Genomic DNA, 24,115 nt, shown 5'->3' with positions numbered 1-24,115 from the left:
TTGCGGTTTCACACATTCCCACTTCAACTATCGTTCCTAACTCTCTCTATATACTACTGCATGCACCAACGCTCGACGAGTATGGCGCCGCAGCTTCCTGTGGGTTCTGACCGACCGAGTACCCTGCGAGATGCGCCATTTGATTCACTCCTCGCAGATGCAGCGCGTACTCTTGGTCGACGTCGATCTGGGTGACACTGCAGTGGCCGATGCCGATGCTGTGGTTCATTTCACCCCGCGACCCGATAAACCCGACGCCGTACGCGGCTTGGTGCACACAGTACCGGATAAAGCTCGACGAGCAGATCACGACCGTGATGGGGTACGTGACTTCGCCCATGCAGATCGTCTGCAGCGCCAGCGCCATCTTGGCCGATCGGCACTGGAACTTCTTGGACGTTGACAGCCCGTGCGGCACGCTTTCCCTCAGCAGCGCCAGTTCGTGCCGTGCGACGCGGTTCACTTTGCTGGACTGGGTGTCGTACGGGTTGTACGTTTCGTACACTCCCGCGGCCTTGTCCACTTCCTTGGCGATGATGTCCATCGTCTGAATCGTGCGCGTGATCGTCGAGTACACGAGCTGGACGTCCTGGTATGTTAGACCAGCCGCTTCGATCAGATCCTGCAGGAACTGCCCCGTCCGCCGCGCCGCCGCCTCGCCCGAGTCCGTGATGTTCTTCTCCACGTCGGCCGTCTTGAAATGCACATTGTTGAACTCTGCGTGCCGAATAAACAGGAGGCGCCGCTGGATACCACTTTGATTCTTCGCCGCGGACGACGACGACGGCGATGACGACGACGGCGGCGATAGGCCCCGAAAGTGGTCCTGCGGCGTGGGGTTGCGCAGCGTAAATGGAAGTGTCACGACGGGGTCGGTTGGCAGGGGCTTTTTCAGGCCCAACTTGGACGACAGGTTCGACCACAGGTTGTTTGACAACGACGCAGGGGGGATCATTGGCGGCGACTTGGCCAGGAACCGACGAAGTGCCTTCGTGTGCGCGTCCGTGTCCGAGTAGAGCGGCGTGGCGGCGGCGATCTGAATGGCCCAGAACCACATGTACATGGTGGAAGAGTTGGGGAACTTGAGAAAGAGCTCGTCCACCTCGCGAAGTCCCGCGACTTCGAACAGCTTGAGCTGGGTGTCGTCAAGCACTTGGACGCGGCATTTGTGGATGGGGCATGCAAACACTTGGTCGTTGTCGTCTTCGTAGCAAAACACAATCAACCCGGACGATAGACCCGCCCAATACGTCTTCCACGACACGCCCATGCATGTGATGTGGTGGATTTGCACGGGACTGATCACGAAGAACGCCTTCTCCCGAGTCAGGAGCTGCATCTGGTAGCACCCAAAGTCCACGGCGCTGTACGGAAGGGCCTTGCTCCACGACGGCGCCAATAGATGTTCCTCTTCTTCGTACCCGATGACTCGGCGCGTACCAAACAAGCTTAGTGGCAACGGCTTCTCGGGGCACTTGTACTGCAGCTCTGCCACCCACTCGACTTTTTCTAGCTCGCTAGCGAACGTCACGGCTTTTTTCGGTCGTTCCGGCTTGCGGCCCAAGTTGTTCATCAAGTGCCCGCGGTTTTCAAACGTGGGCAGGTCGTACACTTCGTTCTCGCTCGAGTCCACGACGGACCCTCGGCTATGGTCGTTGTCGTCGTAGGATCCTGATGGACTGCGTGACGGCACGACTTTGAGCAGTTTGTCCAAGATCGTGTCATGATGTGACCCGGAATTGAAAGATGCTCGAAGGACTTCGCCTTCCTTTACATAGCTGTCTGAGCGAGAAGTCGAGTTGCGTCCCATGACTGCCAGCAGTCCGTCGCGATAGACGCGGTGGAATGCGCAAGTGACAAACATGTTGCTCGCACGGATGGGTACCACTTTGCGCTTTCGTCGGGGATCATGTCCTGGAATAGAATTTTAAATTAAACTTGTACTTTGTATGTCGATTGAAAATCCATCATTTTATTTGCGGTCGTGAGACGAGGTATGCACAAGGCTGTACAAATCTCAAAATCTAAGCAATTGTAGCAAAGTGTTGCATCCCTCCCGTCATCATCCGGATATATGCACCATTATAACCGGAGAATATTTGGCACGCCAATCAAAATGCTCGATTATGGCACAGTTGTATTTACATGCGCGCAGGCTGGCGCTCGCGACTGCTTTGGATCGACAACAGCCCAGGGCTAGCTGGATGATCCAAGTTCAAGTTGAACAGTTTGTCGCCTGGAGCAGAATACGCTGCTCCACCGCTTGAACAGGTGTCGGTATGCGTAGGTGGTCTCCTCACTGCACTCTTGGAGCGCGCGTGAACGGTGGGGAGGGTGGACGTCTTGTGGCGTTGGGTTAGTTTCAGGTTGGCTTTTGTGGTTAGGACGTTATGAGTCGAGTGGGGAAGCAGAGGCGTTTCGGGTGTCGCTTGTTGTTGCTGTGGTCGATGCCTCGCAGACAGCACTTGGTTGTTGTTGTTCGTATCAGCTGCAGTCCGGAGTTTCACCATTTTCGCAATCGCCAGGCCAGTCACGAGGCGCTGTTTGATGGACACCACTGAGGCGAGGACGCCGCAGGACCGCACTTGGTCCCATGCTCCGCCACCTCCGTCGACCATGTCTCTGTCCAGTAGCTTCCGGATCGCATCCAGCTCAATGAGAATCATGTCTTGATCCATTTCAGTGTTGGTTTTGGGCTTCGAGGGTCGAGTAGGCGGGGGTCGGAGATCGGCTTGAACTGCTGCCGATGCTGTCGTGGGCTTCGGTGGCGGCACTGGTCCTCTTGGACCGGAAGTGGTCACTACAACCGACACAGACGGCGTCACAGGCCGCATCGTCATCGGTGACGCTGTCGGTTGCTGCTGGCTGTCGTCTATCATTTGCTCGAGGCACTTGAGTCGGTGTTCCCGTTGGTACAGCGAGTCGCCAGTTTGGTGCAGTTGACCTGATCTAAGATAAGCTTTGGATGTCGTGACAGCAGTATACACGCACATTGGAGATCATCCGCGCGCTGTTCGAGCGCCTCCATCTTGTTGGCGGTGTCAATACCAAGACTTTCTCGCTCGTGCGCCCACATGCGCTCGCATTCGGCCAACTCGGCGACGGACAATCGCGTCGAGATCCGCGCTTCCATGGCCGCCAACGCAGCTTCGAATGTCCGATGCGCCACTTGGCGCTGATGCTGCAGCTCCATGACTTGACTTTGCAGTTGGGTGATGGTGTGGAGGTACGTCTTTTCCACTTTGTGCGCGTCGTCGAGTTTGGTTCTCCATCGTGAAAACGTCGCGTTGTCAATGTGAAGCGATCGATGGGCCTGGAACGTGCGCCGTTCACGTTAGTACAAGGCTAGAGGTAGATCGTACCGCGAATGCACGGAACTGGGCTTTGAGCTTTTGCAAGCATTCGAACAAGTCCTAGCACCAGAACAGTTCAAACCCATATGATTTTCGATGGTGGTTGAGTTGCCAGGGTGTCACCTGCAGACTGTCGTGGAAGGTCTGGAACGAGGATTTCGGAGATTCAAAGGCATGTTGTATCCTGGATTCGTGGTCTTCAATGGTCGCGAAGAGGTCGGAGATGTCCAGGGCCTGGAACACGGGGTGCTGCAGCTCCGCCCCATACACGTCCCCCATGCCGATCAACCAATTGCAATGACTTGTCCATGTGCACTTTACCTTTAAAATAGCATCGTAACGGATTTGGTGGCAAATCTAAACTTGACCAAACGCCGACCAAGTTCAATTTCGGCGGATTTCCTTGGGAGGACTTCAACTTCGGGTTTAGCCCAATATGTCCCTCTCTGGTTTCAAAATTTGTAGCGAGCGACGGAATATGAGATTTTTGAAGGTGCTTTGCCCCTTTGTTGCGGGGCGTTGTAGCAGTGAAGGTGGTTTTTCTGCCTAGGGGGTAAGTGCAATCGTATGAGAATGTCAAAGTCTTGATGACATGGAGTTCCCAGCAGCTTCTTACGATCAATGGTGACGACATGAGCCAAAATTCTGAACGTCATGCATCTAATTGCTTGGTTTTGATGTAAAGATACCCGGTATTGTAACGCAAGCCTTGATTGGCAAAGACGCGGCGCGCACCCATGCAAGATTATTCCTGTGGCGTCGTGTCCATGGGACAGCCACGTTTTTGAATGGAAACTCGATACAAGTGGCATGAAGACAAAGTCAACGGATGTCTACGGATGCGCTGGGACCTGAACCTTGGGAACAAATCCCAATTTAGATCGAGTTGGGATGTAAATAGCAATAAAACGTGAAGGTTTGCCCATCCAACACAGCTTCACTAGGAGAATACCCTGTGCGATGTACATGCATGTAGATCGACTGAATGTGTTGGAAAGACATCCCTGTTCACGAAGTTCTTATCAAACGAGAATGCTAACGTGCGCGTCGTGAGGTACTCGTGCGTGGCTAATCACGTGAAGCATAGAAGCCAATGATGTCGCGTCTTCCATTGGATGTCATTGTCCCACCATCCGCAGTTTGTCCCAATCCTCGGGGGCGAATCTTATCCGGATAACCACAAAGATTGTGCGTTGGAAGGTTTTGTGTCATTTCTACTTCGTCCCTCATCCCCCTATATCCTTCGACTACCATGACGGGTGCCATCGGACTTCGCGGCGAACGCATGGAACTGAGTCACATTATGGGCAGCACGGAAGGGATTACCCGCCGCACAAAGATCGTCTGCACCATCGGGCCTTCCTGTTGGTCCGTGGAAAAGCTCACGGAGCTCATCGATGCCGGCATGAACGTTGCACGTCTCAACTTTTCCCACGGTGACCACAAGGGTCACGGAGAATCCCTCACCCGCCTCCGCGCTGCCATCGCGTCGCGACCCCACAAGCAAGTCGCGGTGATGCTCGACACGAAAGGCCCGGAAATCCGCACCGGATTCCTCAGCTCTCCCGACAAGAAGATTACTATTCTCAAGGACAGCATCGTCGAACTCACGACGGACTACGACTTCCTCGGCGACGAAACGAAGCTCGCTGTGTCGTACGAAGACCTCCCCACGTCCGTGAAGGTCGGAAGTCCCATCCTCGTCGCCGACGGGTCGTTGGTGCTCACCGTGACCGAAGTCCGTGAGACGTCCGTGTTGGCCAAGGCGGCAAACACCGCTGTGTTGGGGGAACGCAAGAACATGAACCTTCCTGGGGCGAAGGTATCCTTGCCGACGATGACGGACCGCGACGAGGACGACATTGTCAACTTCGGGTTGGTCCAAGGCGTGGACTTTATCGCGGCGTCGTTCGTCCGATGCGGCCAAGACATTGACAACATCCGCGCGGTGTTGGGTCCCCGCGGCCGCGCCATCAAGATCATCGCCAAGATCGAAAACCAGGAAGGGTTGGAAAACTACGACGAAATCCTCGCCAAGACGGACTCCATCATGGTCGCGCGCGGGGACTTGGGCATGGAAATCCCGCCCGAGAAGGTGTTTTTGGCGCAAAAGATGATGATCCGCAAGGCCAACATCGCCGGCAAGCCCGTGATCACCGCCACGCAAATGCTCGAGAGCATGATCCACAACCCGCGGCCCACGCGCGCCGAGTGCACGGACGTAGCCAACGCCGTGCTGGACGGCACGGACTGCGTCATGCTCAGCGGCGAAACCGCCAACGGCGACTACCCCGTGGACGCCGTGGAAATGATGTCCAAGATCTGCATCCAAGCCGAAGGTGCGATCCACTACGACGAACTGTACCAAGCGCTGCGCAATTCGGTGCTGGAAAACGTCGGGGCCATGAGCACGCAAGAAGCGATCGCGTCGTCGGCGGTCAAGACTGCCATCGACATGGGTGCCAAGATGATCGTCGTGCTCACAGAAACCGGCACCACGGCGCGACTGATTGCCAAGTACCGACCGGCGCAACCGATCCTGGTGCTCACGGCGCTCGGGGAGACCGCGCGGCAGTCGGAAGGGTTCCTCAAAGGCACGTACGCCCGCGTGATGGGCTCCATGATCGGCACGGACTCGATTCTGTACCGAGCGGCGGACATCGGCAAGCAGCTGGGCTGGATCAAGCGCGGCGACGCCGTGGTCGCGATCCACGGCATGCAAGAAGCACGTGCTGGGTCGACCAACATGCTCAAGGTGTTGGTCGTCGACTAAAAAGTGAAACAATATAATTCGTATATCCAAACAACATATTTTGTTAAACTTTTATGGCGTTCTCGAATGGTTTAAAGATTGGGCTAGCTTGTGGCTATAACTAGTAGGTAGTAGTAGTAGCTCCTGGAGATCCGTCGCTTGGTTAGCGGTGTTAGCTATATAGCTAGACGATCCATACTAACGTTACAGTAGTTAGCCTTGTCATGAAGCTGTCGAGGTGGTTGGTTATCGCCTCAACGACCGATCGAATGTCGACGTGACTTGCATATCTCTGCAATGCCTAGCGTTCGTTCATGTGAACGAATCATATACGCCAAAGGAATCGTGTGAAGATGGGGAGGGGGGGAGGGGGTTGTGAGATATGGTACACCCCGTCATACGTTGAAGGAACGTACTGCTTCCACAGCACGTCGAGCTGTTTGGACCGAGCGTCGAGCGCATCGACGTCGTTCAAATGCGACGCAGAAGTCGACCGACCCCCCCTGTCCGACGAGTTGCCAACCGATGACGACGGTGTCTTGTAGTGCTGGAGGATACACTGATACATCAGCTTACAATATTTGGGCTGGAAAAGTGGAAAGCTACCTTGGACCCTTTGGAGCGAGAGGCGGATGTACTGGAGGCTGCCGCGAGCCGGTCTTCGAGCGTCAAGTCCGCGAGCGCCGGATTGTTTAACAGGGCGTCCAGTCGGTCCTGGACTTACGTCAGCGCGTTTTCGTCATGGATTAATGAGGTCCAACCTTGCCGATGGTGGCGACCACGAGCTCCAGCGCGCGCACTTCGGCGCGCTTGGCGTCGTGCATGGCGGATTCCAGCTCCACGAGGCGACTAAAAGGCAATCGTGAGTTTGGTGCTCACGTCATTCTGCATCTCGTCCGACCGTTTGTCGGCGTCGTGGAGTTGGTGGCGTTGAGCGTGCTACCACAACGCATGTCACATGTCCAAAGGGCAATGTCAACAACTACTACTAGTACGTACTTGCTTGAGTCGGACGTTTTCAGCCTCCAAGTGGCGTACCTTTTCTTCCAAGTACCGAGCTATTTGCATCTCGTCAGTCGTCGACAGGTACACGGTCGGCCTCGTACTGTGTTCCACTGCCACTTTTTCTTCCTAGTAAATCCCTCTTAAGGTCATGTCATGGTATAACTTGTCTTACATCGACGCCTTGAGCTCGATCCATGAGCTTTTTTTGCAGCTTAGTCACCTGTACCGGTAGAATGAAACAAAACGTCGTCTTGAATAAGCAAGAGACGTCGCCGCACCTCTTGCTGAGACCTCGCCAAGTCGGCTTTGAGCTGGTCGATGAGCAGCACGAGTTCGCTATCTTTGCCGAATTGGGTCCGATCTAAATTTGGCACCGAGATGGATGGAGTGCGGGTGAGTCGACGAGCGACGGGCTCTGACGGTGGCGTCACGACTTGGATGGATGCGCGGTTTGTTGCCTTGGGCGTCGAAGCACTGGGAGCCGAGTTGAAGGCGGTCATATCCGACGCAACGCGTCGCAGCACCGGAGACGAGGACGTTCGTCTAGATGGACTGGGTGGTTGATCGTGCAATGCTAAACTCGTGATCTCTTGGAGCATCAAGGTAGAAGTGCCTATAGGTACAACAGGGGCTGCAGACGTAAGGGAAGCGCGTTCTGCATGTGGTGGTGGAGGTTCCATCGGTGGCGGTGGTGGCGAAGAGCGCATCAGTTTGGAGAAGTTCATTGGAAACTGAAACACCGTGGACGTTTCGTTACCCTAGTGTAACCGGGAAACACTCGTTACTGTAATCATGTGAGCTGGTACCATGTACGGCAAATTCAGTATTCCAAGGCACGACGTGGAACTTACATCAGCCTTGTCCTTGCTCCATTCCTTGACAAAGAAGAAGGATGGACGGGGTGGCTACCGGCATGGTGTAGCCGTAACGGTTATCCGACGGCTAACTTTAGTCAAAACGTTAGTCCCATGCGGACAACGAAGTCTTATCCGGATATCCGTGCATACTTCGCTTTTTCTCACTCAGGCAACTAGCAATGAACGAAATCCATGCACTGCAGCGCGAGTTGGCGGCGGCCCAAGAGACAAAGGAAGCGATTCGCTTGTCGGAGCGCAATATCATTGACCTTCTCTTCAAGCTACAGGCGTTGAATATGGTGGAGCTCATCTTCACGACAAACGCCAAAGCAGTGTTGACCCCAGCCCAATTGCGCAAGGAAATTCTCGACCAAGTACAGTCGCATTCAGGGCGTGTTTCGTTGCATGAGCTCTATACTTCGACCAACGTGGACATGGGCTATATTGAGAAGTACGCAAGGGAGATCGTGGACCAGCCCAATCCTACTGACAAAGTTCACTGGGTTGGCAATGACCTGATCTCGGACGCGTACTTGGACACCATCATGACCAGCGTGCACAATACGCTTCAAGACACTGGCTCTGTACGTCGCGTGGATTTCCTGTCTTCCATGCATTAACTAACTTCTTTCGACGCCCTTAGGTCTCCATCGGTGACCTGGCGCTACAATACGGCGTCCCAGTCGAGTTCACCCACCAAGTAGTCCAAGCGCGACTGGATTCTATCCTCGAGAACGTCCGAATGAAAGGCACGGTGCTGTACACTCCAGAATACGCGTCGGCTCAACTCGAGCGTGTTCGCGATGTCGCAGGTGCCCTGGTCCGTCCGACCTCCTTGGCCGAGGTGAGCTGCACTCCATGACCATGTGCACACCATGGTCACCTGAACTTACTTGCACTAGATCTTGGCGTCGTCCTCCGATGTGGACGGACGCTTCGTCGCCGACTGTCTCTCGGACTTGATCGCGTCGAACGCCGTGCGAGGCCACCTCCGCGGTCGGGAGTTTGTGCCGACTGCTTTCCTGGACACCCAGCGCGCCGCCGTCGACGCTTTTTTCACCTCCAACAACTACCTGCCCCACGCCATGACCACCCAACTGCAAGTCACGGGTCGACCAGTCGACTTTGTCAAGAAACAGTTTCCCGACTGCGTCGACTTGGAGGATGTGGTCGTGTCGGGGGCGCTGCTCCTCCACGTGGAAGGCGCGGTCGAGGGGCTTCTCCATGATCCGACATGGCTTGACGTGCGCTCCGAGTTGCCCTCGGCCATCGATGCCCAGAATGCCACTCTGTTGCTCGCCAAAGCCTTGGAGCGAGTGAACGCGCCGTCCGTGGTGCAAATCGGTGGGCTGTTCGCAGTCCATGCTGCCATGATGAGTCAAGCGATGGAGAAATTCCAAGGTGTGGCGAAATCGAGAGCGTCTCAAGCTGCCTACGTGGCGTTGGAATCTGGTGGTTCAGAGGCCAAGACCAGTACGACGAAATCAACGAGTGGCCAGCAGGCCAAGAAACAAAACAAGACTACTCGAGGAACCATTTGCCCAGCGCACGACGAGCAGCGGGACCTGGTCATGGCGTGGTTTGACCATTGTGTAGACGAAGACGAGTTCGTGGCCGCGTTGCTCGAGTCGTTGCACGACGCGATCGAAAGTTGCTTTGCCACGGCGTTGACCAAAGCCGAAGCGACCATCTATCGAGGGGACTCATACCAGCGCCGCGAGCTCACAGAGTTGTTTGAAGCTGGCTTTGACGACAAGCTCGGCCACCTCGTCGTGAGCCAAAAAGCCCTGCACAAACTCGCCATCAAAGCGACCAGTGCGTCCGATACCACCACTGGTCTGGACGTGATTGAGCGATCCGTGTTGCGCTCCAGCGGAGTGCAGCTGTGTGCGTGGGTGCTCCAGTACGTGAACGAGCACCACCAAGTGGAGCTAGACGACGTAGGCTCCATCTTGGACGCCACCCAACCAGTCATGACAGGTCTGACGCCAAGCCAGGAAAACGTTCTCAAGAAGCGAGTCACGTTCGCGCCGACGGTGGTGCGCATGTGGCAGTTGGCGGACGGGGGGTCCTCCCTTCCAGATTTTATCCAGCACCTCACCCAAGTGTCGACGGCCTTGGGCATCCCGTCCCGCAAATTCGACCGCAAAAAGGAAAAAGCGATCGTCGCCGCCTTCAAGCACCGCCTCTTGCTCGATGGCAGTTTGACAGACGACGAATCCGATTTCAACGGCGTGCTTCGGGTCGTGTGTTCGCTGGTGTTTTACGCTGCCACGTCACTAGCCCTGCCTTTGGCGGCGTTGACCGCGTCCGAGATCCAGACGGTGTACCCCGTCCTCCGCCACTCGTTTCTGGCGTCGGCTGTGGCGGCAGACACGATCGCGCTGACAGACGACCTGCACACCGCCGCGACGGAGCTGCAGTTGCTCGCCGAGAACCCCGACTTGTTAAGCCGAGCACTAGTCTTGTTGCAACAAGCCCGTTAAGCAGAGGCGGTGTATTTTGATATGTATAATTTAATGCTAATAACCGATATGAATGAAATATTAGTCGCGGTGGTCGGTCCAGGTGATGTGCAGGAGCAGGCACTCTTCGTTTTGATCCGAGCCATCGTTGATGAACAGATACACCTTTTTGGTGCATGGGATCGAGTAGGGCGCAAACGCGAGGCGGAGAAAGCCGTCGCTGCCACCAGACAGACGCAGCGTGGGCTCCCGCGGCTTCATGATGGACGGATCGCTCGTCCGCAACACGAACATACGATCAGATTCCCATGGATTCCTGTACGAGATTTTCTACAAGACGACAAGACACTGAGCATTCACAACCATCACATATCAAACCATGCAGCCACATATCTAACTACCTTGAGGACGGGGACGCCCAGGGGCAGTGTGACGTCGAAGACTTTGGTCACAAGGGGCTCTGATGTGTTTGCATTCAATAGCCATGACCCGATCAACTCGTGACTGTCCACGTCTAAAAGCCAAGATGTGGCCAGAGGTTGGAACCCCATCGACATTACGACGACGTACCCACGACGTTGATGAGGACTTGGAGGGCTCCGACGTCCATGGAGCAGTAAAGCAGCTCGATGCGGTTGAACGCATGCGGCAAGAGCTGAAAAATGCGCTCGGGATTGAACTACAAAGACAACTTGATTGTCCACTAACTTCTTTCGCTGTCCTTCCACTGCTGCGAAACGTACGTGGACTTTGGCTGGCTGCGAGCTGTAGCACCGCACTCGCCGGGGCATCGTGTCGCCCTTGAGGATCAGCTCATTGCGCACGCCTTGGCCCATCGTCGCATGCAAGTCCAATCTACTTTAGTGTGAACAACCAACAATGTACAGTAAAAGACATCACCGGAGCATGGACTGGACGCAGAGCCGCCAAATTTCATACAGCACGGCGTGGTACATGTCTTCATACAGGAGCAAGTAGAACTCGCCACTCGACGGGTACTCGCCAACTCGGTACTTGAAGTAGATTTCCTGCGGCATGTGCTTGTGCTACCCATTGCCAGAGATTATTCCGTCAGTTTACATGTCCGCGATGGTAGTTGGTCGTCGTCCCTTACCTCGACCGGGTTGGTTTCCACGACCACGCCCGCATCTGGACACGCGACAAACTTTTCGCGACTGCGATGTCTTCGCGGTTGATTCGGATGGAGCGAGTCGTCGTCGTCGTCTTCTAATGGCGACATGAACTTGAGACAGCGTCGCAGAATGCCGCCCGCGGCGTGGAACAGCCGATGCGTGCGGTGACACACAAACGGCAGCGGCTGGATGTGCACCTGCAGCACCGACACGACGTGGCCGTGGGCGACGCTCTTGACGTACACCGGCACGACGCGCGCTTGCTTGTGCGTTTGGAGGGTCATGAGGCGGAACGGCAGCACGACGGCGTCGCCCCCTTCGAGGAGGATCTCGTGCATGTCGTCGATCATGTCCGCCTCGATGTCCCCGCGTCCGTCCCCCATGTCGACGCACACGGGCACGCGGTCTCGGTAGTACCGCCACTCGACGGCGTCCAGCACTAGCATCAGCTCTGCGTCCTGCCACTCGATGAGGAAGCGCTCGGCGTGTCCATACGGATTCCGGACTGGGAATTCGAAAAACATCATCGTGCCAAACCGTGGAAACACGTGGATCGACGTGGTGACGTGGTCCCGCAGCAGCGCGTGGATGAGCGCCTTTTTGTGTCCGTCGCGGTAGTACTGCACGACCTGCAGCATCTTGTTCTTCTGCGCCACGAACGCCTCCACTACTCGGGCCTGGCCGCCATGCTCTTTTCGCCCCAAGCGATTCGACATGCTGGCGGCCCGGACAAGCTCTCTTTGCGACTTGGACGTTTGTCGATTGGTTTCATGGCGGAACTGCCGAAGGCGCTCCAGCTGCCGCGCGTACACCTTGTCGTGCATCATGGTGGGGACGTCGCATACGTACCCACCAGAGCCAAGGTCGTCGATGACGCTGAGCCCCAACTCCATCAAGAACTGCACAAAGTCCACTCGAAGCACTTCGCCCGTTGGCTTTTGCGTGTACTTTCCAAGCAACGACGTGGCGGGCACCCCGCGGGCCAAGGCAGCGATCGCCGCTTTGCGCAGTTTGATCTCCAAGATGCGAACTTCGGGCTCGGTGCTGAAGCGATATTCAGGCTCCGATAAATTGTTGGTCTTGTCAATCAGACGACGGCTGGACGTGGCATCGGACTTGTCGTCTCCGGTGGAGCGATGAGAGGACAAGTTCGTCCGAACAGGTGGCTGGGATTGCGACGGTTTGGACGATTCGTGGGACGACGTGTCTACGTCGGACACGGGGGGCTTGGACGTTCTGGCAGATGCTCGGGCACTCGTTTTCTTGGCATCTGTCACTCCTGTGGAAGGCAATCTCGACAGCGGTGGCACTGCCTGGTACAGGTTTCTGAACTCGCTCAGAGAAATAGACCCGCTGCCGTCCTTGTCGAGGGCGTTGCACAGTGGTGCCATGTCCTCTGCTTTCATCTCGAGCTGCAGTTCCTTCAGCGCCAACGCAAACTCGTCGTACGAAACTGATCCGTCGCCATCTTTGTCAAAGTGAGCAAACGACTGGTGCACGTCCACGCCTTTGGCCTGCGCCCGAAGCAGCAGCTTTCGAAGGGTCTCCATGTGGCTTGTTATGCCCCCCGCTTCCACTCCTGCCTTAGCGGACGCTCTGCGACTCTCCAAGTTCGCTGCTACTACCGGGGGTTGCTTTTTACTCGTAGCAGGGGTGGGGGTGGCCGTTGACTTGCTGGCGTACAGATGTTTGAACTCGGTCATGGAAATGGTGCCGCCCTTGTCCTTGTCCAGCAACGCATGAATGTGTTCGGCGTCGGCCGCTTCATGGACAATGCCCAATTCCGCGAGGGCATGGTCGAACTCTGCGTACGTGACATTGCCGTCGCCGTCCGAGTCAAAGTGGGCGAACGCTTGGTCTACGTCCACCCCCTTGACTTTGGCCATCGCCAGAACCTTTTGCAGCTGGTCCAACAAAGGCGAATTGGTCGGTTGCTCTGGCTTGGCCGACTGCCGACGGGAAGCAGCCACGGACGGTCGTTTGCCCAGCCCCGAAGGCGGTTTCTTGGGCTTGTCACTGTCGCTGGCTTTGGTGGAGTTCGAGTTGGTTTTTGATACCTTTGGATTGACATACAACGACTTGAACTCGTCCAGCGACATCGTCCCGCTGTTGTCTCGGTCCAAATGCGATTGAATGGTTGCCACTTCCTCCGCAGACAAATCGAATTGCAGAGACGCGAGGCCCGTGGCAAACTCAGCGGTTGATATCACACCGTCACCGTCAGCATCAAAGTGAGAAAAGGCTGCCGCAATGTCGACCCCCTTTTCTTTGGCACGAAGGAGGAGGTCGCTCAGTTTGGTCACAGCCGCGACAGACACCCCTCCCGACCCCTTGACATCTGAATGGGGCGATCGCTCGTCCTTCTTCGACTGAACGACGTCGTCTGATGGAGGTGCCAGGGACTTGGACGCTTTTTTCGTCAACCATGGCTTCGTCGCGGACTTGCTGGAATCGCGAACGGGCTTGGGCGGGGGTTTGTAGAGCTTTTTAAACTCTTGGAGAGAGATGGACCCACTGTTATCCTTGTCCAGCATCTGCATTACGCTGTCTACGTCATGGTCGCTGAACCCCTCAAGATGGAGCTCAGCCAACCCCCCTTTAAATTCTGCGTGGGTGATCGTGCCGCTACCGTCCTTGTCAAAATGCAGGAACGCCTGGTCGATGTTGACTCCGCTGTCTTTCGCCCGAACGAGCAACGCCCTCAACATCTCCAGCGACGTCGAAGGACCCTCCTTTGCTTTGCTTTCGCTGGGGGATTCCGCTGGTTCTTTTGTGCCTGGGTCCATATCGTCCTTTTGCTGTTCTTTCGAGTCACTTGGTTCTTTCGATTTACTCTCTTGCTTCTTTAAACTCGTGTTGTCAACGTCACTGCCAGTTGTTGACGCGCTCTTCATGGATTTAGTCGACCCCCCTCGAGAAGGGGGGTTGCTGGTCTTGTCCCCAGACAATTTGTCTGGCTGGACGCTACGTGTTGTCCACAACGCTTGGATTTTCTGATATGATATCACACCGAGATTCTCTCTGTCCAAGTGCGTTCGGATCGCCACAATCTCTTCCTCTGTAATGTCGTCGAGACCTAGTTCCAAGAGCGCTGCGTCAAATTCTACGTACGTGACCTTGCCATTCGAGTCGGACGCGGCGAACGCTTTCGCCACATCCGCCCCATTGCCTCTTGCTTCCACCAACAACCGTGTCAATTTTTGTATCTCGGGATTCTCGCATGGGTTGCCGCCGCCGACCTTGTGAACACCCCCCTCCTCATGGGGTTGGGTGGGTACGTCAGTCGCTCCTACGGCAATCGCCGGAACACTGGTTGGTTCAGCGTACAATCGTTTGAATTCCACCAGGGAAATGGCCCCGCTCTTGTCCGTGTCCAGCGCCGATCGAATGGCCACCAAGTCCGCTTCTGTCAACGAATCCAAGTGCAAGTCTAAGATGGCGGCGTCGAATTCCGTGTACGAAATCGACCCGCTTTGGTCTGCGTCAAAGTGAAGAAACGCTTGGTCAATGTCTACACCGCCGGCTTTGGCACGTCCCAACAGCTCCCGAAGTTTGTCCAGAGCCGACTTGTCCCCGAGGATATTCTTGGCAGAAGGTGTCTGCTTGCTCACTAGTGCGTTGTCCTTGCTGACGTCTTTCGTGTCGCTGATTGATTTCTCGTCGGCAGTCTCAGATCCCATTCTGGCAATCCCTTTCCAGCGTTCCATTCCCTCAAGACCCTTCCGATCCTCATCCGCCGTGGGTTGTTCAGCTGTTGACGACTTTGTGCTTTTAACTTCCATCGGCTTCGTTGGCTCTGGTGGTGTCGTGATTGCGTACAGCTTTTGAAACTCCTGAAGCGAGATCGATCCACTATTGTCGATGTCCAAAGCCGTGGTGATCTCGGCAACATCGGCGTTGGTTAAGCCGTCCAACTGGAGCGCTGTCATAGCCGATGCAAATTCGGCTCTCGTAATCGTTCCATTGCCATCCCCATCGAAGTGACCAAACGCTTGGTGAATGTCAATGCCTGCTGAGAGGGCCTTCTGGAGCAATGCACATAGCTTGGCGAGTGCCTCCATCGTAGTTGCAGATTCTGCCACCACCGTCGACTCGGTCGCGTACAGCTTCTTGAACTCCTCCAGCGATATGCTCCCGCTCTTGTCCTTGTCCAGGGCTGTGCGGATCTCGAGCACGTCGTTCTCAGTGATCGCGTCCAGGTTCAACGCCGCCAGCGCTGCGCTGAACTCGTCGTACGAGATGTTTCCGTTGCCATCCCTGTCAAAATGTCCGAACGCTAGGTCCACATCGATGCCCTTGCCTTTCGCTAGGCGCAAGAACTCGCCTAGCTTGGCCACCCCCGAGAGCATTGCGTTTGGTGCAGCTTGGGTTTTGACCGAAGGTGCCCCCTTTGACCCTTTCTTGGCCAGCCATGGCTTCGTACTAGCCCCCCCATCGCCCCCCGCAGATATCTTTGGTGGTTCGTACAGGACTTTGAAGTCGTCTAGCGAGATGGAGCCAGACTTGTCGCGGTCCACCGCCTTTCGAATGTCCGCCAGGTCGGGGGGAGTCAGCCCGTCGAACCCTAACTTGACGAGGGTCGCGTCAAATTCGTCGTAGGAAATCACACCATTGCCGTTCGTGTCGAACTGGGCAAATGCGTCAGCGATGTCGATCCCTTGGTCCTTTGCTTTGAGCAGCAAGTCGTGGAGTTTCTTGAGATGCAGCTGGGAGGACGTACTTGCCTGCTTGGAGAGAGGAGGCCGGCGCTGTTGCGTCCCCGCCTTTTCTTGCACCTTTTTCGGCGGCTTATTGGTGGACATGTTCTTGTTCTCCCCGTACAACTTTTGAAACTCATCCAGCGAAATGGTGCCGCTGTGGTCCTTATCCAGAGCTCGTCGAATACTCGCCACGTCGTCGGCGGTGAAGTCCGTGAAATTCAACTGCTTCAACGCCACGTCCAACTCGTCGTACGTGATCGTTCCATCGCCGTTTTTGTCAAAATGCCCAAATGACGCTCCAACATCCACGCCTTGCGACTGCGCACGCAGCAGGAGCTCCTTGAGTTTGTCCATAGGGGAAAGCCCAGGTAGCTCGTTCGTGGTGGCGGCCGATGGGACTCCCACAAATGCGCTCAGCTCCTCGATGGAAATGTGGCCCGATGTCGACGTGTTGATGCTTCCAAACAACCCGAGGATATCCTGTTTAGTAAAGTCTGTAAACTGCAATTTCACGAGCCCAGTCTCAAACGCGGCAAGGTCGATGCCGTCCGTCGCGGTAAAGTGGCCAAACGACTGGGCTAATGCCACCCCTTGGCCGTGGGCTTTGACCAGCAGCGCTCGGACGCGTTTGGCTGGCGTCAGCTGCAAAAACGTCTGGAACTCCCGCAAAGACACCGTGCCCCCGCCGTCCTTGTCTAAGTGTTGGAAGATCGCGTCCATTTCAGAAGTCGTCCACTGCACCGTCCCCAATTCGTTCAGAGCGGACCGAAAGTCGGCGTGGGACACTGAGCCACTGCCGGTTTTGTCAAAGTGCCCAAACGCACTCTCGACATCGACGCCGTCGGCCAGCGCCTGGGTCAGCATGTTGAACAGCTTGACAGGCGGGGGAACTTGTCGGTCGCGCGTCCGAGGTGTCGCCAGCGCCACAAACTCGTCATAATTGATCTTTCCATCGTGATTCTTGTCCAGCAACGCGACGATGGCGCGCATGGTATCCTCCTCGTCAACATGGGCCATCCCCAGCTCTTTCAACGCCGCCATGAACTCGGACGTAGAGATCTCACGACTTCCGTCCTTGTCAAAGTGCGCAAAGCACTGCGCCAGGTCCACACCCTTTGCACTCGCGTCCTGGAACAGCGTCGCCAGCTGCACTTGAATGGGTTTGGCCAGCACTTTGGTCGCGTCTTGTTGATTTCCAAACACAAAAGCGAGAAACTCCTTGTACGACACGGACCCGTCGCGGTTGACGTCGCACTTGGCGAGCACGACGGCGAGGTCGGCGGGGCTGAGGGGGCACTTGAGGGACTGGAGCGCCGCTTGGAACTCCACGGCGGACACTTCGCCGCTGCCGTCGTGGTCGAACTGACTGAACGCGTCGCGGACACTCACTCCCTGGTCGGCTGCCCGCGAGAGGATCCGATGCAGACGCGTTTGGATCATCTTGGCGGCGTCGAACGGAATTTGGACAAACGCTAGAAACTCGGCAATGTCGATGCTGCCACTCTTGTCTTTGTCCACGCGCAATACAATGTCTTGCAACATGGCGGCACTCAACTGTCTGTCCAAGTCCAGATCCGTCAGCACCTTCATCAACTCGGCGTACGACACGGCGCCGCTGCCGTCGCTGTCCATGTGCAGAAACAGCTCGCCAACGTCGATGCCTTTCGCAATTGTGCGCTTGAGAATGGCCAGCAGGGTGGTCAGGACGCCGTCGGTGGCCAGCGTTTGCAGCCCCATGTGTCGGATGAACTCGATGTACGAGACGCTTCCGTTGCCGTCGTCGTCCAACGACCGACAGAACGCGTCGAACTCGTTGCGGTCTTTCACGACAAACCCGATGTGTTTCAATGCCGTTTCAAACTCCCGTGGGGTCAGCTGTCCGTCCCCGGACGTGTCTAGCTGTCGGAACAGCGCGGCCACGTCCACGCCGCGCTGGGCCGCTCGGATAAACACCGCTTGGAGCTCTTGTCGAATGGACAAGTGCAAGTGTTTGTTTAGGAACGCCATGAACTCCATGTAATTGATCCGGCCGTCGTGGTTCGAGTCGAACGAGTCGACGACGGCGCGGAGACTTTGCGGCGCACACGCCCGGAAGTCGGCGCCGAGGGCGTGCAAGCCCTCGATGAACTCGGCAGTGGTCACGGTGCCGTCGCCGTTGCCGTCCAAGGCGGCGAACATCTCACGAAAGTCTGTGCCCCGCGCAAACGCGTTGAGAAACGCTTGACGAATGTCCTCTGCCAATGCAAAAGCGGCCTTTTCTTGTTTGGTCGACGATGGCGCCATGGAAAACAGCGCAAGCAGCGCCGCCGCGTCCAACCGGTTGTTTCGAGTGGCTTGGGATTGAAACCGCCGGCAAAGGCGTTCGATTTCGTCCTTGGTGATGGACGTGGCGTCGCTGTGGCCTCGCGATTGGCTGCTGTTTTCCCGGTGCTTGGACGACCGATGATTCTCCGGGTCGGGGTCGTACAAGTGTTCCCGAACCAGCAACTGCCTCAGTTCTTCGTTCGAGTCGGCCAACGGTTTGGCCCGCACGCGATGTCGAGGCCCCTTTTGAAGCAGCGCAGAATCAGACGATGGTGGGGGCGGCGCGAACCTCCAATTACCGGCTTCTCGGGGGTTGTCGATTGGTCGCACCACGGCAGGCGGGCACGCAGACGACGTCGAGGCAAAGTTGCTCATGAGAAGTTGGACAGCGCCCATGGATGAGGGGATGGATGAAGTAGTAGCAGGTGACATCATGGAGAAGTCGGCCGACCGGCGCACCTCGAATTCGGCGTGGTACTTCTTGACGCGGTTGCCTTGGCGCATGAGGTCGTGGAGGGGCACAGTCATTGAGCCCAGGGGAAGCAGGCTTTCTCCGTCCCAAACGTCCACATGCAGCGACTTGGTGAGGAGGTACGTGGCAAACGCTGCTGCCTCGAGGGGACACTGCTTGGTCGTGTGCAGGTCGAATTGGATGGCCAGGGATGGCTTCTTGGCGTGGTCGCGACAGAGGAGGTACGTGGCAGCGGCGGGCGTCGACGTGACCAGCAGTCTCTCAGACTTTGTTGGTTCAAACGTGTAAAATTGAAACGTAAAGTACATGGACGTCGGAAGAGGCGACGGTTGGCCGCCGGACTCGGAGAGCGCGCGGAAGGCGGCGAATTGGAATGTGATTTCCAGGAGGTTGAGGCCATCTCGCAGCTCGTCTGCGACGGTTTTCAAGGGCGGCAGCGGATGATGCATGCCGGAAGCAGACGAGTGCTGATTGGGGCGGTTATTATCTTCCATGGGGACCGAAGTAACCGTATCGTAAAACCCGTGACGAGTCAGGAGCGACTTGGACGCTCGGGACAACTCGTGGCTGGGCGTGGGGTCATCTGTGATGACGGTGGTGGGGACGTCGTGCAAGTCCAGAGCCCGCGGGGGGTGCTGGGCGGGGGACGACCGCTTGGTCGGCGATGTGGAGGTCGACTTCTGCAGAGGCGCCTGCAACGTCCTCGCCAACGCGGCATCCATCTGGGCTTTCTGGTACAACTCCCGTAGCCACGCGTCTCGGTCCGACTCTGGCTTGACATTTTGTTTAGTCAAATCGTCGTCCCCTTCGGATTCCGAGGACAGCGCCGCGCCTTCGACGAGCATTTCCATGTCACAAGATGCAAATGATTCCTCGAGCTTGCCGGCCTTTAGCGCATTGTTCCACACAGGGGACGTATAAATGACATTGTCCGAGTACGGCCTCGCTTTGGTGCCACTCAGGAGTTCCACGTGCATCGGTTCGTCGTCTATTCGCAAATAGTTCGTTATCGCTCGTTCAATCGTTCAAACGTACCTCGTTGGTCACGCAACAACGACCGGTCGTGGTAGTAAAACTTTTTGCCGTCGCTTGGCACCAGCGCCCGAGCGCCGACGGTGACCACGACCACGTCCTCCGTCGGCAAGGGCTCCTTGTCGTTCTTGGGCTTGGCGCCTTTCGGCCAAACAAGGCGAAAATGGACGGTATACTGCAGCAGCACAACCACTGCCACGAGCGGGCTGAGGGCGTACCCTTTGAGCTTGACGGGCTCGGCCACGGCGGTCAGGGTGTTGCTTCCGTGTTCGCATTTCAAAGGCACCGTGTGCTGGCGGGTACGAAAGCACCGCCCGTTGTGCAGCGCCAGCTTGAGCACACGCGTAGCGACTTCACCGTGGAGCGACTCGACGTCCCTATGGATCAACTTGCGAGTTTTCGACAGCCGCTCGATGAGGTCTTGCTCGAGCTCTTCTCGCAGGTGCACGAACGCTTGGGTGGGGGTGACGACGACGGAGAATTCCTCAGCTGTGGCAATGTCTCTGGGAAGTTGGAACACGGCCACGTTCCCACCTTGGGCATTATTACCCACAAGGGTGTCCCCCTTGAGTCCGGGGACTTTGTCCAGCGAACTCACGATCTCGTTCTTTCGCATTAGCGCATGACATTTCGCCAGGCCGTCGTGGGGGTGGACGTGATAGAGCAGTTTGCAGCCGGGTACTTTAGCTTGGTTTTGCCACTCTGGTTGATTCACCACGTACAAATGACGGGGCGATCCGGCAAACACGTTCACGGTGAGAGTTTCATGGGCTAGCCCCAGCAGCTTTTGACCAAACATGGGCAACAAGCACCACCCGCAGCCGTGCGACGCCGTGGTCAGCGTGGACGCCGGATCCTTCTCGTATGCGACGAGCTCAACGACCGCCACACAATTGGCATCTACGACGTCGGAGATGAACCCGACGGAGATCTGGACCACCACGTCCGCCTTGCCGTTGTTGGGCAGCTCGGGACTGAGCCACGTATTACCAAAGAAGCGCTTGGTAGGGCTGTGAAAGAACGTCATTTGGAGCCCATACGTGAGCATGGCGCCTTCCAGCTGCTCTGTGAGTGGCCAGTTCTTGACCAAATGCAGGTCCACGCAGTAGCCAGACACTTTATTCACTCGCGCCGGGGCGAGTGGCCCTTCGGGGACGGGCATCACGATGTTCCCCTTGCGAAAGCGTTCAAACACCTTTTCTCGCTCTTGCCAAAGCTCCGACCCACGCTTGCCTTTGAGCTTCGTGGGCACTTTGGGTTTGGACTTGATTACGGTTTTCAGCGACGACTTGCGTCTTTGCATAGATGGCTGGAATTCAGGTACTGCTGCCGCCTTCGCGGGGGCTGGGGTCGCCTTTGCTGGACCAGTTGACAACGCCACCGACTTCGACAGTGGTTGAGCCGCTGATGTAGATTGGGGGGTGTTGCTTCCAACGAGGTGGGATTGTGGCAAGGTCGTTGGCACACGTGTTTTGATTGGACTCGGTGATTGTGGTGTAGCCGGTTGGCGCGACGTTGCGCTAGTCGGGATAGCATTGTTTGGCCGCTGGATCGGTGTCTGCGTTCTGGCGGGACTTGCCGCCGCGTTTTGTGCGTTAGTTGCCTTGGCAGGCACTTGTATCACGTCAGGCATCCCTTTAAACGGGGGACTTTCGCAAACGATGGCAAAGGGTATTGTTCGATGTTTTTGAAACCGTTAACACAGGGATTGGCTAAAAGCATCCATTTGAATCGATGAAAACCGTTTTAACGCCACACCATTGGATATATAATATCCAATGATATACTGCAATTTTGAGACCCAATCAATGATCTTGACACAAACTCTCAGTCCACATCATGATGCAGTGGTCCAAGTTGCTCACGTTCCATGGACGTCCAATGCGACGGCTGTCAACCGGCGTATCCAAACCTCCACTTGTCGCAATGAACTCTCTCACCGGCCGTCTGGATACCTTTCCTTCCTCGTCGTCGCCGTTGAAATGGTACGTCTGCGGGCCGACTGTGTACGACAGCGCCCACCTGGGTCACGCACGCAGCTACGTGAGCCAAGACATTTTGCGCCGCATCGTGACACAACACTTCCACCAAGACATCTTCTTGGTGATGGGTATGACCGACGTGGATGATAAGATCATCGCCGCAGCGTCCGCTCAGCAGACGTCCATGGCTAATGTTGCCAGGCACCACGAGACTGCCTTCCTTCGCAATTTGGCGGCTTTGAACGTCCTGCGCGTGTCCTCCATCACGCGCGTGAGTGAACACATTCCTGAAATCATCGGGTACATCCAAGGCCTGGACTCGAACGGGTTCGCGTACGCCACGTCGGACGGCGTGTACTTTGACACTGTCGCCATGGGTTCGTCCTACGGCAAACTGGCCCCTTCCACGCCCCAGGAGTACACTGACATTGTGCTCGAAGACGGCGCTGTCGGTGGTGAGAAGCGGAACGTGCGCGATTTTGCCCTGTGGAAGCTGTCCAAGACCCCCGACGAGCCGGGATGGGAGTCGCCGTGGGGCCGCGGCCGCCCTGGGTGGCACATCGAGTGCTCTGCCATGACGCACCACGTGCTCGGGGGCTCCATTGACGTGCATTCTGGCGGCGTGGACCTTCGTTTTCCGCACCACAACAACGAAATCGCGCAGTGCGACGCGTACCATCACCACCAAGCCGGTAGGTACCTCATGGTCGGGAGTTGTGTATGTTTTTACAGTGGCGTAGATCACACGTGGTGCCAGCACTTTGTGCACTTTGGCCATTTGTACATCAAGGGGCTCAAAATGTCCAAGTCTCTCAAGAACTTCATCACGATCGACGCCCTCTTGGCCAATTACTCGGCCGACGCGTTCCGCCTCTTTTGTCTCCAGTACAAGTACAACGTCAATGTGCACTTTTCACACGACCGCATGCGCGATGCCAACGCCGTGTACCACCGCTTCCACTCGTTCTTCCACACGTTGCAATCCCATGTGAAAGCCACGGAGGCTGGCGGCGCTTCGGAACGTACGCCTTGTGCATCGCCCATCATGGCTCTAGATGGTTAATGGTTCATTCAATATGCATTGTAGACGCCCGACGAGTGGATGCGGCCGACTTTCGAGTGCTCGACGCCCTGGCCCAGTGCAAACTGGAAGTGGATTCCGCCTTGCGACTAGACTTTGACACGCCTGGGGCGCTGCAGCATCTTCTGGAGCTGGTCACAGCGACCAACAAAGCGTGGACTGACCGTCCAGCGATGTCTGTTGAGGTGCTCTGTGCTGTTGCCACGTATGTGATGGACACGCTGGCGCTATTTGGCCTTGACGCCTTGCGGTTTCCGTCGCTGCGATTGGCTGCGCCTGTGGCTGACGACGCCGCGTCACAATCGAATGCCATTCAAGGTGCCGACGTCATGGATGTGTTTACAACGTTTCGAGCACAAGTGCGGGCGTTGGCGCTGACCAACACGTCGGACAAGGTCGCGCAGGACATTTTAAAGCTCTGCGACACCGTGCGGTGCGACTCTCTTCTCTCCATGAATAGGGCTATTTGCTTACTTTATATGTATGTACCCAGGGACGCGCAATTGCCATCCCTGGGGATCCAAATCGAGGATATTTCCCCAGGGAAATCGTTCTGGAAGCAACAGATCGACGCCGTCGAAGACAACACGTCGACGGAGAAGGCGGTGCTGGCGGCCAAGGCAGCCGAGTTTGAAGCGGAGATGCAAGTGCCCCCCGCCTCGTTCTTTCAACTGTCGCCGCAGTTTGCTGGAAAATTCACAGCCTTTGACCACGAGGTAAGTCGATGGATGAATTGTACGTAGTGTTGCCACGTCATATACTTGATCGTTGTATGTTCAGGGCTTGCCCACGCACGACGCAGATGGCACCGAGCTGACGAAAACAGCGAGGAAAAAGTTGGCCAAGAAACTCGACAAGCACGCGAAATCGTATGAAAAATACTGGCGCAACAAATAAGAAACAAAATAATATATGCGTTTTCCCACCTTACCTTTCGTCTTTCGGGACTAAAACATATGCATTCTGGCATCTTAGAATG

General features: G+C 56.2%; 7 protein-coding genes across 13 annotated transcripts; 3 read left to right on the top strand and 4 right to left on the bottom strand.

Annotated features, from left to right (window-relative positions):
* Positions 1 to 46: 46 nt before the first annotated feature.
* Positions 47 to 1,864, bottom strand: H257_01240 (hypothetical protein; the record flags this gene model as incomplete). Its single annotated transcript, XM_009824344.1, has 1 exon — positions 47 to 1,864. The coding sequence occupies one exon, from the start codon at positions 1,862 to 1,864 to the stop codon at positions 47 to 49; it is 1,818 nt and encodes a 605-aa protein (XP_009822646.1).
* A 234-nt stretch (positions 1,865 to 2,098) lies between these two features.
* Positions 2,099 to 3,713, bottom strand: H257_01239 (hypothetical protein). Of its 4 annotated transcripts, XM_009824340.1 has the most exons (4): positions 3,477 to 3,713; positions 3,363 to 3,413; positions 2,992 to 3,313; positions 2,099 to 2,944 (listed from the first exon to the last, which is right to left on the bottom strand). In XM_009824340.1, exons 1-4 carry the CDS (start codon positions 3,630 to 3,632, stop codon positions 2,142 to 2,144), a joined length of 1,332 nt encoding a protein of 443 aa, XP_009822642.1. In that variant the 5' UTR covers positions 3,633 to 3,713; the 3' UTR covers positions 2,099 to 2,141. The 4 variants fall into 4 exon arrangements, with proteins under 4 accessions (XP_009822642.1, XP_009822643.1, XP_009822644.1 ...); XM_009824341.1 differs by having other exon boundaries at positions 2,992 to 3,413; XM_009824342.1 differs by having other exon boundaries at positions 2,099 to 3,313.
* An 855-nt stretch (positions 3,714 to 4,568) lies between these two features.
* On the top strand, positions 4,569 to 6,164 carry H257_01238 (pyruvate kinase). Its single transcript, XM_009824339.1, has one exon. The coding sequence runs from the start codon at positions 4,606 to 4,608 to the stop codon at positions 6,124 to 6,126; it is 1,521 nt and encodes a 506-aa protein (XP_009822641.1). The 5' UTR covers positions 4,569 to 4,605; the 3' UTR covers positions 6,127 to 6,164.
* On the bottom strand, positions 6,146 to 8,024 carry H257_01237 (hypothetical protein). The gene is made up of 10 exons (XM_009824338.1): positions 7,962 to 8,024; positions 7,389 to 7,868; positions 7,283 to 7,330; positions 7,212 to 7,236; positions 7,105 to 7,163; positions 7,007 to 7,044; positions 6,867 to 6,954; positions 6,712 to 6,819; positions 6,522 to 6,652; positions 6,146 to 6,406 (listed from the first exon to the last, which is right to left on the bottom strand). Exons 2-10 carry the CDS (start codon positions 7,833 to 7,835, stop codon positions 6,352 to 6,354), a joined length of 999 nt encoding a protein of 332 aa, XP_009822640.1. The 5' UTR covers positions 7,836 to 7,868; positions 7,962 to 8,024; the 3' UTR covers positions 6,146 to 6,351.
* Positions 8,025 to 8,130: 106 nt separating this feature from the next.
* On the top strand, positions 8,131 to 10,523 carry H257_01236 (hypothetical protein). Its single transcript, XM_009824337.1, has 3 exons — positions 8,131 to 8,551; positions 8,611 to 8,811; positions 8,870 to 10,523. Exons 1-3 carry the CDS (start codon positions 8,147 to 8,149, stop codon positions 10,451 to 10,453), a joined length of 2,190 nt encoding a protein of 729 aa, XP_009822639.1. The 5' UTR covers positions 8,131 to 8,146; the 3' UTR covers positions 10,454 to 10,523.
* H257_01235 (hypothetical protein) lies at positions 10,273 to 21,719 on the bottom strand. Its single transcript, XM_009824336.1, has 7 exons — positions 20,077 to 21,719; positions 11,547 to 20,029; positions 11,333 to 11,478; positions 11,176 to 11,287; positions 11,003 to 11,111; positions 10,834 to 10,946; positions 10,273 to 10,762 (listed from the first exon to the last, which is right to left on the bottom strand). The coding sequence occupies exons 1-7, from the start codon at positions 21,704 to 21,706 to the stop codon at positions 10,514 to 10,516; spliced, it is 10,842 nt and encodes a 3,613-aa protein (XP_009822638.1). The 5' UTR covers positions 21,707 to 21,719; the 3' UTR covers positions 10,273 to 10,513.
* A 184-nt stretch (positions 21,720 to 21,903) lies between these two features.
* H257_01234 (cysteine-tRNA ligase) lies at positions 21,904 to 24,066 on the top strand. Of its 4 annotated transcripts, XM_009824333.1 has the most exons (5): positions 21,904 to 22,747; positions 22,796 to 23,077; positions 23,143 to 23,569; positions 23,630 to 23,852; positions 23,917 to 24,066. In XM_009824333.1, exons 1-5 carry the CDS (start codon positions 21,913 to 21,915, stop codon positions 24,031 to 24,033), a joined length of 1,884 nt encoding a protein of 627 aa, XP_009822635.1. In that variant the 5' UTR covers positions 21,904 to 21,912; the 3' UTR covers positions 24,034 to 24,066. The 4 variants fall into 4 exon arrangements, with proteins under 4 accessions (XP_009822635.1, XP_009822634.1, XP_009822636.1 ...); XM_009824332.1 differs by having other exon boundaries at positions 21,904 to 23,077; XM_009824334.1 differs by lacking the exon at positions 23,917 to 24,066 and having other exon boundaries at positions 23,630 to 23,898.
* Positions 24,067 to 24,115: the final 49 nt, after the last annotated feature.

The sequence above is a fragment of the Aphanomyces astaci genome (genome assembly GCF_000520075.1).
Source record: "Aphanomyces astaci strain APO3 unplaced genomic scaffold supercont1.2, whole genome shotgun sequence".
In the NCBI taxonomy this organism is placed as follows: domain Eukaryota; phylum Oomycota; class Saprolegniomycetes; order Saprolegniales; family Verrucalvaceae; genus Aphanomyces; species Aphanomyces astaci.
Note: the sequence above shows the minus strand (reverse complement) of the source record. Positions and strands in the feature narration are given on the sequence as shown.